The sequence below is a fragment of the Leptonychotes weddellii genome, chromosome 11 (assembly GCF_054177405.1).
Source record: "Leptonychotes weddellii isolate Sample4059 chromosome 11, ASM5417740v2, whole genome shotgun sequence".
Classification (NCBI taxonomy): Eukaryota; Metazoa; Chordata; class Mammalia; order Carnivora; family Phocidae; genus Leptonychotes; species Leptonychotes weddellii.
In genome coordinates, this window is record NC_138379.1 from 52,019,539 (window position 1) to 52,034,501 (window position 14,963).

Consider the following 14,963-nt stretch of genomic DNA (forward strand, 5'->3'; position numbering starts at 1 on the left):
TGGCAGATGACTGGGGCTCACCTTCCAAATACCCTTTGGGAAAGTTTTCATTCTGAAAGCACTTCTCTGTACTGTGGGTCCCTCGTGTCTAAAACGGGGGTGATAAGAGTACCTAACACCCCTGGGTTGTCACAAAAGGATTACATGAGCTAATACGAGTCTGGATGGTAGCAAGCACGCCTCGAACAGTACCTCTCGTTGCTGTGGTTCCCGTTATGGTTTCAGGCCAATGGGGGGAAGTCGGGTCCTGCAGCAGATGACCTTGACTCAGCTCCGGGCTCCCCCACCTCCCAGCTGTGTGACTGAAAGTCCCTGACCCTCTCTGAGGCTCCACGGCCCCATCTGTGAATCAGAAACAACAGTGCTTACCTCACCAGTAGTTGTGAGGGGGAAATGGACAGTGAAATGCCGAGCTCAGTGGCTAACATGTAATAGGTACTCAACGAATGTCCGTTCTCACCCCCGGGGGCGTTTGCTGCACACTCGGCTTTTCTGCCATGCTTAGAATCCAAAGAGGCAAAGGATTCTGTGCTCACAGATGTTGACTTACTGCTCATTTCCACCAAGGGAACTTTCACAAAAGCTGTGGGGGAGTAGAAGAGGTCCGAAGACATCCACTTCCCAGCAACTAAGTCAAGGCAGTGCAGCGATGGAGGTCCGCAGCCTCAGAGAGGGGCCTCCAGGCCACGACCTGCTGCTTCGGCTGAACTGGCCACTGAGATGTGCAGCCGAAGATGCAGTTAGCAACAGGAAGCGAGCCCTACCATGAGGAGGATTTGGTCATTGAATCCACCAAGGATAATGACACTGACCTTCCCATTTGGAAATCAACCAGGCATGCGGCTGGTCAGTGGCTCTGTGATCATTCTGCACACCCTGGGCTGCGAAGCAGCAGTACCACGGGAGGATGGGGACAGGGAAACAAAGATATTTAAGGGGTTTCAGAAGGACAGCCACCTCTGGAGCAGTGGCTGTGTCGCTCTGTGAACCCCATCCCCGGCAGGACTCGGGGAGGGCAAAATTCCACGCCCGGCTTCCCCAAGAAGCATCGAAGGCTGGGACCAGAAAAGCTTGCCTAGAGGAATTCCTCTTTTGGGCAAATAGGGAACTCTTGGGTTTCAAGCTCCATCTGTGACACCTTTTGGATTTCATAAGTCACCTGCTCCTCCTATCTCGTTCTCCCTAAGGTCAAGTGGCCCAGGAATTTGACGAAGCTGATACTTGGTGCTGAAAGATGATGGGGGCATGGTAGAGTGGTGGCCATGCCAGGTGCTCTGAGCAAAAGTTGCAGGTGCAAACTCAGGAAGAGAAAAGGAGCCAGGGAGGACAGATGGTCTGGGGAGCAAAAGCCTGACACCAGCACAAGGGTTTCGGTGGCCACTGAGCCTCATGAATCACCCTGCAGACTCCGCATTTTCTCTTCACGGGGAGGACAGTGTGACGTTCTCAAACAGACCCAGCTTCAAACCCCAGCTCCTCCATGTCCTAGGACATCTATGTCCCTGAGCAAGATACTTTCCTGTGTCTCAGTTTGGGCACTGGAAAATGGAGATACTCCTATCTCATCGAGCCCCAAACATAAAGGTTTTCATCATGAGGATAAAAACATGCAATGTGCCTAGCCTAGAGACTACCCCACAGTAAGAGTTCAATAAATGTTCCTTTACCCTTGCTTAACTGACCTAATTGGCACCAGATGCAACAGTACATTCAGCCTCATCAGCCTGGGTTGCCACACTGAGCATTTGTTGAAGAACTAGGGTGTGCTGCACAGGATTATTTCTCCAGCCTGATCCTGAGAAGAATAACATACCTGTTCCAAGCCCTTTGACTTCCCAGGTTCCCGTCTCCAGCCAGAATGGCCAGTTCTGGGCAGGGCCTGACCACTTGATAACTCATGAGTATCTCCACTGGGTTAATATCTCCACTGTGGCCATGTCTTCTACGGAAAGAAAGCAATACAAAAGCGGAGATTCTGGACTATCTGCTATGTGCCAGGAAGCTGCCATGGTGGAACAAAGAGGCATAACCGGTGTTCTCGTTCAACTTTCTAAGGGCGAACCGGTGTATTTGGAAAGCAGTGATAGAAACACATTTTTAAAAAGCAGGGTGGTAGCAGTAAACACTCGGGGTCAGACACACAGTACCAAGCCCATGTGGCGTGGTGGCAAAAGCAGTTACGAGCTTTAGAAGCAGACTGACTTGTGTCTGAATCCCAGTTCTGCCGCTTACTAGCAAGGGATCCTTGGGGAGGGGAGGGAGGAGGGTGCCTCAGTTTGTTCGTCTGTAAAATGGGGAAGATGGCCCTAGCTGCTCTGATGATTACATAAACATGATGCATGTCTGGCACAGAGTGAGTGCTCAATTAGCTGTTAGTTTCATTCTTCCTTCTTCTTCCTCATTTCCCACTCTCTTCTAGATCGCTGGAATTCCTTTAGTTGATAGTGAATTAGAATTAGTAGCGGATGACTTTTCTCTGCCCTTTGGTGACTGCCGTCCTCTGTACATATAAATGTGTACACCATCAAGTAGATGCTTGTGAAAAAATTTCCAGTGGCTTCTGACTTCTTAAACAAGAATAGCAAAAGGCCCCAGCTCCTCTGCCTGGGACCCCAAGGCTTCCACCAGTAGGCCTCAACCTCCCAGCCACTCCCCTACTACAATGCTCACCCTACCGGCACCCATCACGGTGCTGGGTGTGGAGGAGGGCTTAACTCAGCCTTGAGGATGTTAGGGATGGTAAGAAAGGCTTTCCAGAGGCAGGTGCATCCAAAGTTAATCTTAAAGCACAAGGAGGATTTTGCCAATAGACCAAGATGGAGAAGGCATTCTGAGCCAAGAGAATATCACGTGCAAAAGGCCTGAGACCTGAGGCCTCCCCAGGGCAGCCAGGCCTCCGTGCAGGCGGATTCTTGTCACCTCTCCACTCAGACTGTCCTCACTTCTCTTCCTGTCTTTACTAGGCTGACAGACACCTCTTCTGCACTCTCTGCTGGACTCGGACAAGGACCTTACTTCTCGTGCTCAGCTTTCAAAGTGTGGCTCAGGGATCCTCGCAGGTCCCTGAGACCCTTTCGGGAAGTCGGTGAGGTCAAGACTACTTAAAATATTGCCCTTTTCATCCTTGTTCTCTTATCAGTATACAGTGGAGTTTTCCAGATCGAATGCAGAAACAGATATATCTTCCATTAAGCCAAATAGTAAAGAGATTTGCCAAAATGTAAAACAATGCCACTCTATACATTTTTTGTTTGTGGTAGAAAAGTCATTTTCATGAAAAATGTGTTATTTATGTTAATGTAAGGGTTTATTATTATTACTTTAAATAAGCTATAAATAATGATTTTACATTTTTTTCAGTGCTAATCACTAGCATGACAAATTTTGATAGACATAATCTACATAAACAAAAACTCTGGGGTCTTTAATAATTTGGAAGAGTCAAACAGGGTCCCGAAACCAGAGAGTTTGAGAACCACTGCTTTAGGGCATTCTGTGAAGAGGGCTAGTGGCATAACTAGCCCTGAGAACCCTTCTCAGATGGCAGTTTCTGCCTCTTACCAGGAAAAGAGCCCACAGACAGTCTGTCCCTGGCCGGATCCTTCTGTCTTGCCTGTTTCTCTCTGTTCCTCCCTTTCCTTCCTCTTCCTGTGAAAACCTTAATGGCAAACCAGGCCTCTGACTCAGCCTCTCACGCAGTAACCCCTTCCCCAAGCTCAGAGAGGTGTGTGGTCAGGAGGCTTCGCTATTAGGAAGGCCGGGCCCACACAAAGAACCCAATGGCTCTGATTGGCATTTCCCTGATGACTAAAAATGTGGAACATCTTTTGATGCGCTTATTGGCCATTTCTGTTGTTTCCTTTGGAGAAATGCCTATTCAAACTCTTTGCCCATTTTTGAATTAGGCCCTTTGTCTTTTTATTGAGGAGTTTAAGAGTTCTTTATATATTCTGCAATAAAATCCCTTGTGAGATCTATGACTGCAAATATTTTCTCCCATTCCGGGCTCATCTTTATTTCCCATATGGTGTTCTCTGCAGCACAAAAATTTTTAATTTTGATGATGTCCAATTTATGTATTGTTTTCCTCCCTTTTGTGTGTGCCTAACCACTGCCTGCCTAATCTGAGGTCATGAGCATTTATGCCTATGTTTTCTTCTAAGGGTTTATGGCTTTAGCTCTTACATTTAGGTCAACTATGCATTTTGAGTTAATTTTTGTATACAGTGTGAGGAAAGGTCCAACCTCACGCTTTTGCATGTGGATAGCCATCGTCCCAGCACCATTTGCTGAAGAGACGACCAATGTCTCTGAGACTCAGTTGTCTCATCTCAAAAATGGGCTTTAAAAGACCACAGGGTGCTGTGAGCATTCAATGTGACAAAGACAAAAAAATGCCCTGTGGCGGTCCCTGGCACACAGCAGACAATGCCTATAACTGAAGGATCAGACAGTGGATATGAAATGCTCTGAAACACTGGTCATCGTCACTACCATTTGACCAGAGCTTTTCCATCACTAAAGGTCGTCAGCATCCACCACCCCACCTGTAACCCTTTTCCCAGAACCCCCTCTCTGAGCAGCCCTGGAAATCTTTTTCTTCTCCCCTTCCCTTTTTTTTTTTTTTTTTAAGATTTTATGTATTTCCTTGCAATACAGCGAAAGAGAGATCACAGAGGGAGAGGGAGAAGCAGACTCTCTGTTGACTGGACAGCCCAATGTGGGACTCGATCCCAGGACCTGGGGATCACGACCTGAGCCAAAGGCAGATGCTTATCTGACTGAGCCACCCAGGTGTCCCTTCCCCTTCCCTTTTTTTCCTCTTACTTTCTACCTTAATTTTGCATTAACTGCTCTTGGTCTTCATTAATTAATCAAGTTAAGATTGTTAACCCACTCAAATCTTTTTTGGCAAGTTGGTGGGAAGGTGGGAATGAACAAATGAGTCAATCAAGTAAAAGGCTCCTAATTTAAAGTCAGAAATGTGAAGCCCCTGGAGCTACAGGGATCATGCAGGCCACCCTACACGCAGGTGTCAGAGGTGGGACATGGGGACACTAACTCCGGGGTTCTGCAGTCCCGCACTGCACTCCCCCTCCCACACTGGAGAGATCCTTTTAAATCAGTCTCCCTCCTCCTCAGTGTTTGCAACACCTCCCGATTTAGTTTTCTCTCTGCATTTCATTAGTGTCCCATTTGCCTCATCTTCCTGATCTCTGAGGCGGGCGTTAAGCAGGAGGCGACTGAATTGGCAGTGAGGGCTCCTTGCCTCCTGATTGTGGGTGAGGTGACATGCAGGGGAGGAGAGCGGTAGCCCCAGGGCTGCAATTCTACATGCTGCTCTGGTCCACTTGGCTCAAGCCAGCAAACAGTAGCAGGACTCTAGCTGTGCCCCAGGCATGGCGGGGAAGGGCTCAAGGACGAGGAGCTGCGCTTGCCCTTGACATCTCCAGGGCAGGCAGAGCGAGTGAGAAAGAGCTAGAGTTTAGCTGGGGGAGAAGGGCAGTGGGGCCATTCCAGGAAGGGTTCAGAATAACATACATAAAGGCAGGAGGGTGACAATAGCGTGTAAGCAAATATCGATGTGGAATGTGTTGTGAAAGTATTTGTTTCTTCATTCACTCATTCAATATGTGCTTACCGAGCACCTGTTCCAGAAGTAAGAACACTCCAGGAAACAGCACAAAGTAAATCCCTGCCCTTGTGGAGCTTATGTTCCAATGGGGGAAGACAGACCACAGACAAGCTTACAGAGTAACAGATGATGCAGCAGGTGGAGAGAAGTGTCACATGGGCAAGCGCCAAAGGAAGAGGGCACAGGAAGGCCTGGGTTGGGAGGGTGGCTCCTTGCACGGAGTTGGGGGGGCACTTCCCAAGCCGCAAACACACTTCGTTGGGCACCTCTCAGCCTATGTGAGCTCTGCTCCCTCGGATGCGATGTGGAGGTCTGTTCAGTGCTATCCCTTTGCCTGAAGAGCTTTCCCAAGACTGGAAAAAAGGCGTTTGTGCCTTATGCCTTGAGGTGGGAGTGTGTTTATGGTTCAAGGAACAGTGAAGAAGCGAACGGCGTGGGTGAGGGGTGCACAGGAGAGATGGGGTGGGATGGGAGATGGGTTGGCTCATTTAGGTCCTAGTGGGTCACCGTGAGGCCTTTGGCTTTTCCTCTGCCAAAGATGGGGGCACACGGCAGGTTTTGAGCAGAGAAGTGATTCTGATCTGACTGGTGTCAGAGTCCTGGAGAGAAGGATGGAAGTGGAGCCCCATGAGGAGCCCACTGCAATAATCCAGGTACGAGACCATGGCTTGGACCAGTGTGGGGACAGAGGAGGTGGTCACATAAGCTGAGGAGGGGAGAGAAGTGATGGAGTCAGTGTACATATAACACAGTGTGCAACGGGAGGGATGAGGGGAGATAAGGCCAGCGAGAGAACGGAGAACATTCTAGACAGAAGAATCTGCCTGTGCCAAGGCTCAGATTTGACCCCATCCTGCCAGAGTCAGATCCCACTACCTTCATTTCTGTGACTGCTTCCCTCCCTCCTGGAGTTCAACAAGCCTTGCTGTGGGCCCAGCTCTACAGGCGGCACCAACTTGGGATGAGTGACCGACCCAGGGTCTGGTCTCCACGAGGCCTCCTCTGTTGTCGCTGAAAGCTGTGTTCACATGTGACACCAGCAGGATGCTGGGGGAGCTGGGGGAGAAGGGCCGGGATGGAGAGTTTAGAGGAGGAAGGGGAGAGCATTCTTCCTGGGTTTTGGTGGCGTGGAGGTGGCAAGGTTCAATTTCTTCTTCCACCGTTCGTGCATTACAAGTGAGCACGGTTAGGGTCGACGGTTCACCTTTAGCTTAGTTATCTTACTTCAATGAGCGGACCTCAGTTTTCTTATCTTAAAAATGGGATGGTAAGGACTACCTTATGGGGCTCCCTGAGTTCAATGAGATGCACAAATCAAGTACTTGGCACAAGGCCTCAATAGACGTGACCCCATTTTACCCGTCCTTCTACATGAAAAGCTAATAATCTTAACAGCTCTCCTCAGACAGCCATGTCGGGATGGCTGAGTGCTCCTCCCGGCTTGTACTTACATGTTTTTCAGGCTGAGAGCAGCAGCTACCTCTGCTTTCATTCCCTGTGCTAGCTCCAGAGCCTCGCTTGGTGCTCGGCTTATTGTTGGTATTCAGTACGCCTTTGTCGAATTGCCAAATAAATGAATGAATCAGAGGTTATGTAAGATCTAGGCTTTAGCACTTTTTTAGCTGGAAGACCTCAGACAACACAGTTAATTTCTCTGCACCTCGATTTTCTTGCCTGTTAGACAGAAATAATACTTCCTGTGGCAGAGACAGTTACTCTTATCGGATAACCTCATTTCCCCCACGTTTCCCAGAGCCCTAGAAGTCAGGCAGGACCATGTGACTAGTTTGGGCCCGCGGGCTGCAGGTGACTTCTGGACCAAAGCATTTAAGGGCCAGCGCTGTGCCTTCCGGTTCTCGGCCTCGACTGCAGAGACCAAGGTGGCTGAATGTTCCAGGAGGTATCCCTACAACCCAGCAGAGTTTTCATCAAGCTGGCCTGAGTCGCTCGGTAGGGCAGAGTCCTCTACCTCCCTTGGTTGGACATGGAACACGAACAAGAAATACACTTTTGCTCTTTCGAGCCACTGAGATTCTGGAGTTAACTTATTACTGGAGCATAACCGAGCCTAGAGAGACTCAGACGTCTACCTGGCAAGATTGCTTGGCAGATAAGAAAAAGTGCTTGGTTCACAGGTGGTTTTCACTGCAGGGCTCTTTCCTGGGGTCCTGGGTCCTGAGTCCCAGCTCCTCTGACTCTTCAGCCTTCTTCATCATGACCTAGCCTCCATTATGATGCTACCTTCTCTAGCCTAAAACATCCTTCCATTTTCCTGACGCAACCCAGGTGTTCTGTACTGTTTCTGTCATTGTTCTTCTGCATAGCAACACGGAGAAAAGCCTCGAAAGGGCTGTTCTGGCAGGCTGGCCCAGCCCCCAGCCCCCAGCCCCCCTGTCCCAGCTGCCACCCATTCAGCTTCTCCTGCCACACTCTCAACTATGCCTCTGATCTCATTCCAGCTCAGCTCAACATGGAACCATCCAACTCTGGACCCTGCCCCCGGTCTCCCAGATTCTGGAATGATCCTGATGGCCACTGCTGCCCCCGCTCCCCACCCCTGCCGTGGTCCCGGACCTGCACGGTGTTTCCCGGCTGCTAGCGCCCATGGTACCTCCCACCTGGATGCCTAGGCCTTGCCTGCCCTGCCCTCCCACTGTGCTGGCTGCTGCCTGGGCTTCTAGCACCCACCGCGCTGCCTACTGCATCTGCTCCCCAAAAACGATACCTCCCACTCTGGCCTGACCTCCTATTACTCCCCATGCTGCATAGTGGCCAAAGCCTTCCACCAAAAAACATGCGTGGTTTCAGATTCCAAGATGGCATTTCTCATTAAGACCACAGGTTTGCAGTTGATGACACAGAAAATCAGAGCAGACAAGGGGACTGACCTGGCTCCATGTCAGCACGTTCTGAAGAGTCAGCAGTGTCCCTGGGCCCTGCAGCCCTCTCTCCAGGGCCATAGGATCCTGGAGGACAAGGCAGGATCCTTTCTGTTGAAGCAGAGAACACAGACCCTACTGAGTGAAGTGGCAAGATGCCCTGGACCCTTTCCCACAGATTTCTCCCCAGCAGCCATTGCAAACACATGCCAGTGGGGGGAGGGGCTTGTTCCTGATGCCACAGCAAGGAAGAGAAGCGGTGGGGGGTGGGGTGGGGGCGAGGGAGGTCCCAAATACCCTGTGAATCCCACCAGAATGTACTTCCTTTATGCAGCTTTCCTGGACAGCTCTGGCATACCTTCCTCTATTCCCCCATTTCATCTTGGGCTGTGGGAGTAATGGTCTTGTCTGACCAAACCCCTCAAGGGCAGGGACGGCAGATCAGTCCTCTATACGACCCTAGTGCCCTTCAAGGACTTGGAGCAGAGGTGAACTGAGTTGTTTTATGAAGATGGACCGACTGGGTGCTGTGGTGGGGGTGGGGGATGGGGGATGGGCACCAGGCCCTGGCCCCCCTCAGCAGTTCTATCATTGATTCACCAGGCAAATAAACGTGTCACTGAACCTCCTTGAACCTTAGTGGCCTGCCTTATAAAATGGCGACCTTCCCTGGGATATACCACATGGGCTTGTGCTGGGAGTCACCTGGGCCGAGTTCCTCACACACAACAGTTCTCTCTGGCACATCTGTGTGTCACACTGGAACCTCTAGCAAATATCCTCTCTTTGAGCCTGTTTCCTCATGTGAAACAGGGAAACTCTGAACCTGGTGACTGGTGAGGTCCTCTCTGCCCCCAGAATTCTACGATGGTGAATTTGATTCATCTGTGATCTCAGTGCCTAAGGAAATACCTGCACACAATAAAGGTTGATGAAACGAGTAAAAGAAATGCTACCCTACTCAGAAGAAAAGTAAGGGGAGGCTCAAAGGTTTTAAGTCATCTGCCTCAGGTCATTGCAAGAGGGGGAATGAAATTTGAACACAGACCCTCACAGATGCAAGATCTGTTTACTTTCTCCTGCACCACGTGTCACACCCACTGAAAACACCACAAAATGCCTTTTTATACAGAAGACGCACTAGGCTGAAGAAGGCATGAAGGATGCATTTAGGCATCTGAGGTAAAAATTATTTTCTAGAAAATCCCTGAATACCTATTTGCCAAATATAGGTAGGGGCCTAGCTAAGAAGACAGGATTGTCCATTATAAGGTGAGGAATTAGTGGTCATCTCTACTAAAAATACAATTTTCTGAAGTGTGACACTGTGCTAGCTTCATCTGAATTTCATGTTTCTTTATTGTAAATTGTTATTCTGATCAAAGAGGAACTGTATCAGGCAAGAACACTGACCAGGCCCCGAGGGCAGACTGTCCCTTCCCCGCCCTCAGGGGTCAGGCTCCTGAACCCCCCAGAACAGAAGACCTGCCGGGCAGAAACAGAACTGACGCAGTCTAGAGGCACACCAAGAAAAGCGTTTAAAAATCTCACTACAGTCACTGTAATAAGCAATAGGCAGCACGCGACAGAGCACAGGACTATCATCTGAGGCATCTTGAATGAGCAGTCATGGCTATCATGCCCTTGATTTCGATTTACCACGCCTTATTCCTTGAAAGCTTCCCCACCAAAGTCTCAGAGAGCCACAGGAGGTTGTTTTGCTCTAACAATGGGCACTTTCTCCTGTGTGTGGACCTCTCCCCGCGGGCCCAGCACCTGCTGGATTTTAGGACTCAGAGCTCTTGGCTTTGCCGGCAGGGTCTTGCCGGGGTCCTGGCCATAGGCAGTGACTCAGACAAAATACCCAGGGTCTCCCTCAAACCCCTCTCTTTGGTTTTAAAATCCCACTCTGCCCCCATAGCTTCGGGCCACAGCTTGTGCTCTGGGGCCTGGCCTGGGCCTTAGGGTTCCTCTCCCTCTTAGGGAGGCCACAGACCTAGTTTAGCTTCCCTTCCACCTTCCTCTTTGCCAGGGCTTTAGGGAAAACCTCAACTCCGTTTCTTCTATTTCCTCTTCAATTCATATCCCTGAATTCCCTCTTTTCCGAAGTAACTCCAACAAGGGCCATAATGAGTGAAAGGAAAAGGCTCATGGGTGGACTGAACCATCTCAGAGGTGCTTATGTAACTAGCATTTGATGGAGGGGAAACCCAGCTGGGCAGGGACTGGAGCCTTCATTCCTTCCTTCCCTCGCTCACTCACTCACTCGTTCACATAGTGAGGGTGAAGTGTCGTACAGGACCCACTGGTGACTCGGAAACAGATCTCGCCCTCAGGAAGCTCCCAGCCCGGCAAGGAACGATAAGGCCTGGCCGTCTTGCAAGAGAGATACAGATGAAAGCCAGGGAGGGGACAGAGGAGCGAAGAGGCCAGCGTGGCTGGCAGACCGGGGAGCACTTACTAGACAACAGTCCGTTTTAGCTCAGCCTGGCGCCAGAGTCCATGTTAGGTGGACAGGTACTCTGTCCGAGGGAGCAAAGCACCGCAGCGGAAAGCACGCAAAGCGTGTAGCTCAGCTTCCCAGCATGTGGGCTGTGTGGAGGGGAACGGAGGACGATGCACCTGACAGGGGAGGTGGGTTCCAAAAAACAGGGTCCTGAAGACCGAGCCAGAGAAGATGGCTGTTATCCAATGAGTAATTAGGAGCCACCAACGGCTGCTGAACAGAGATGTGACATGACTGGAGATCTGCTATAGAAGATGAATTCGACAAGGCTGGCACAGTATGAGCTGGAAGAGAAGAGGAAGTTCCTCACTCCGTGCCAAGCATTGGGCAGAGTGTTAGGGGCTGGCTGGTATTTGATCTCATGGAAACTTCTAAACAACTGCACTAGGCAAGCATTATCCTTCCAGACTTGCAGGCAAGAAAAGGAGACTTTAGGGAATTTAAGCTGCTTGCCTCTAATCCCCCAGCTAGGAAGCAGTAGAAACGAAATCTAAACGCTGTTCTTTTTCTTTGCAGGTGAGCCATAAAGCGTATGACCCAGCATGTGACACACGACCCCAATACTCTCAGTACACCTTCTGCTTCCAGAGCCCCTTCCTGCCTACCTAGGTGGGCAGAATGTGATTGTTTCCTAGACTGCCTTTAAGAGGCCTGGGTGGGATGAAGCACAGAGCCCCTTTGCTTCTGTTTGTTTTCCCCAAAGTGGCCACAAATCAACGAGATAGGACAATGCGTTGAGTTGGGTCCCAATCACCATAGGCTACAGTCTCCTGCAGAGGATTTCAAACATAGCAGGAGACCATCCTCTTCCCTTAGAGGCGAGTGTTGCTTTTGTCCTTCACTTCTTCGCTAAGCCATGGTAGCAGGAGCAGCTGACCCAGGAGCCCGGGGTGTGGCGGGGGGGGGCATCTTTTCGATACCCAGGACTCTGCTCGGGCCACGTATGATGTCCATGAGGGACCAAGCGTTTCTACACTCTGGGCCGACTCTACTGTTTGGGAGGATTGCCCAGAGGACTCAATCCTCCTGAACTGGGTAGTCCTATCTGCAGCCTGGTGAAGACCATGGATCATCCTATCAGGACGCCTGCTATTTGGGGTGCCCGGAGGGGTTCCGTCGGTGAAGCGTCTGCCTCAGCTCAGGTCATGATCCCAGGCTCCCTGCTTGGCAGAGAGTCTGCTTCTCTCTCTGACCTTCCCCCTGATTGTGCTCTCTTTCTCTCTCTCAAATAAATAAATACAATCTTAAAAAAAAAAAAAAAAGATGCTTGCCATTAAAACTTGGGGTTTTTTTCTACAGGAAAAAAAAAATTTCCTCATTCTAACTACAGGTCATGATGGGCTGTATATACCTGACAATCAGGAGTGCACATTTTTTTAGAGGGAGCCTCATGCGACAGGAAGAGCAGGGGCTTTAGAAGCAAACAGGGGGGCTCTGGATCACACCGCACCCAATTACCGGCTCTGCAGCCTGGGGCAAACCACTGAGCTCCTTACATTTCCTCATTATTAAATGGGGATGATTATAAGGGATTAGGCTAAATGGCAGACCCCTGGCATAGACACAAGAACATAAAATAATTTCTTCTCCTCTTTTCATGTTCAACATTCTGGACATTGCTCTCCCTGTGAGGTGGCTCTGCTCCTCACAAAGTCCCAATTGAGGAAATGGACTTTGGAAGGGAAAAAAAAGCTGAAACTATAGCAAGTTGTACGTATCTCTGACCTACTGCTTATTACCAACGTCTTCTAATTATTGGTCTGCATGTCTTTCCCTCCCCCCCCGGGACCTCCTTGAAGCCAGTGACCGCTGCATCTTCAATTCCTAGCACACAGTTACCCTTTCTCCCTTAGTTACCTTGTTCTAAGATCCAAACAAACCACAGAGGCTTCAGCTCCTGTGGGATTTTATTTTCCCAGCCTGGTTTGAAGAGTGACTTTTAAGCAACACCTTCAAGAGCACATCTGATCCTCTGAAAACCATCTCATTATCATGCAATCATTTGCACAGACTACTTCACCTTGTTACCCTGCAAAGAACTTTGGTTTCTAATCTAAGCCAATTATATGCGCCAACATTTTCAATAACATCTTAATAATACCAAGCCTCCCAGGTCTCTGGACAGAATCGGACCAGGTCTACCTAACAGGATACTGGAGGGTGGCTGGCAGCGGGAAAAGAAATGAAGCATCAAACTGGATTCAAACGCTGACTTGTGCAGTTGGGACAGCCCTGCAGAGTGCGTGGGGCCAAGGTAAAAGCTCAGTAACAGTTAATTTCCTTCTTTCCCCCAATTCCAGAGAAAAGCAAAGCCAGGAAACTCGTTGCAAGTAGAGGGAGAGACGAGGACATTCACCACATTCCGGAGTCCATTTAGAATATGGACTTTTTTTTTTTTTTAAGGTTTTCTCCCTAAGGACTAAAGGAAGCAGGTTATTTCATTTTAATTATGGCAGCTGCAGCTGCTGCTTGCAGACTCAAAGACCAATTTTCAGATTAAAAAGAAAAACACACACACACACAGACACTAACCCAAAACAGGATCAACTGCATACACAGAACAACACCTCCTTCAGTGAGCGCGTCAAGAGGGTGGAAAGGTTTGGACCGTCGTGCTCGAGACACTCAGAGCCAGGTGGAGCTCCCTGGGTGGGCATGCGCCCTTCACTTCCCCTCCCACCCCACACCCCCTCCACCTGCCACGTGCAGGACCAGCCCACGAGCCCCGCAGGGCAATGCAATGTTTTGTGTCGAGCAGCTGCATGTTTTTAACGCACACAGGGGGAAATAAAGGCAGCAGATGGTTTAATGTAATTGTCTCATGAATTTTTAACTGGTCATCCTCATTCATGAAGGCCTAAAAGACTTTTGGTATAGGTCCTCGGTGGGGCGAGGGAGCCAGCCCCAGACTCGTGGTGAGGACGCGTTGGTGTCACAGGGAAGCTGGAGGGTCTCGTTTGTCACTTTGCGGCGTATAGGTGGTATCCAGATTTCCACTCGGGGTTCTCTCTTGGGGTGCTTCCTCTGTGTCCTCACAGGGGTTTCTCAATGCTAGCCTTGGCAAGTGATGGCTCATGGCTCCTTCACAGGTGAGCTGCCCCAAATCTGCGGCACATGGAGATTTGTCTTTGAAAGGATTGAAGATCCAGGCTATTTCAGGGAAGTTTGTCAGAGAGACGGTGGAGTGGAGAGGGGTGTGTTTCAGGCACAACTGCCTGGGAGTGAGACTGAAGATACGGGACTCCCACCAGGGAACGATCGTGTGCTCACGGGACGCACAAGAGCTCACGTGTGGCATAAAGCGAGAGCACGCGGGGAATAAACCATTCTCAAACAGCAACAGGTGCTAAAAAGCAACCTGATGGAATCTGTGGTATCAGTGGGGTGTTTTCTCAATTTTCTCAAACTTGCTTTTACTTAACCACTGTGTACCCTTCAAGCCCATCATCAAAAATTCGGGGATTTTGGGGCACCTGCGGGGCTCCGTCGGTTCAGCGGCTGCCTTTGGCTCAGGTCATGATCCCAGGGCGCTGGATCGAGCCCCGTGTCAGGCTCCCTGCTTCTCCCTCTCCCCCTCCCCCCCACTTGTGTGCACGCTTTCTCTCTAATAAATAAATCTTTTTTAAAATTCCGGGATTTGAATGTGCAGGATAAACACACACACTTGCTCTCAACCACCGGAGTGCTCCCAGCTTTCCCAGCTTTGTTGTCAGCCTGCAAAGCCTCCCCTCCTTCTACCTCTGCCGGCTCCTCTTCCTTCAGGACCCAGGGCAGACGCCAGCATTTTCCCAAAGCCATCCTTGCTGTTTCAATCATAACTAACTGTACTCCCACACCAAAGAGGCACCGGGTCTAGGTGATTGCACTAGGAACTCCTGGGGGTGACCTGAGCTCTGTGCAGGTCTAGTGCGCCTCCCCTTCTTCCCTCAAATGACCATGCTGC

General features: G+C 50.0%; 1 protein-coding gene across 12 annotated transcripts in view; it reads right to left on the reverse strand.

Annotated features, from left to right (window-relative positions):
• Positions 1–14,963, reverse strand: part of TENM4 (teneurin transmembrane protein 4) — a 711,025-nt gene that overhangs the window by 477,951 nt on the left and 218,111 nt on the right. For 9 of the 12 annotated variants that reach the window (XM_081798930.1, XM_081798929.1, XM_081798920.1 and 6 more), the window contains exon 3: positions 8,524–8,625. The exons of the other annotated variants lie outside the window; for them this stretch is intronic. In XM_081798930.1, the coding sequence (XP_081655056.1) occupies positions 8,524–8,533 (10 nt within the window). In that variant the 5' untranslated portion in view covers positions 8,534–8,625. The remainder of the gene's footprint in view (positions 1–8,523; positions 8,626–14,963) is intronic. 12 annotated transcript variants of the gene reach the window in all.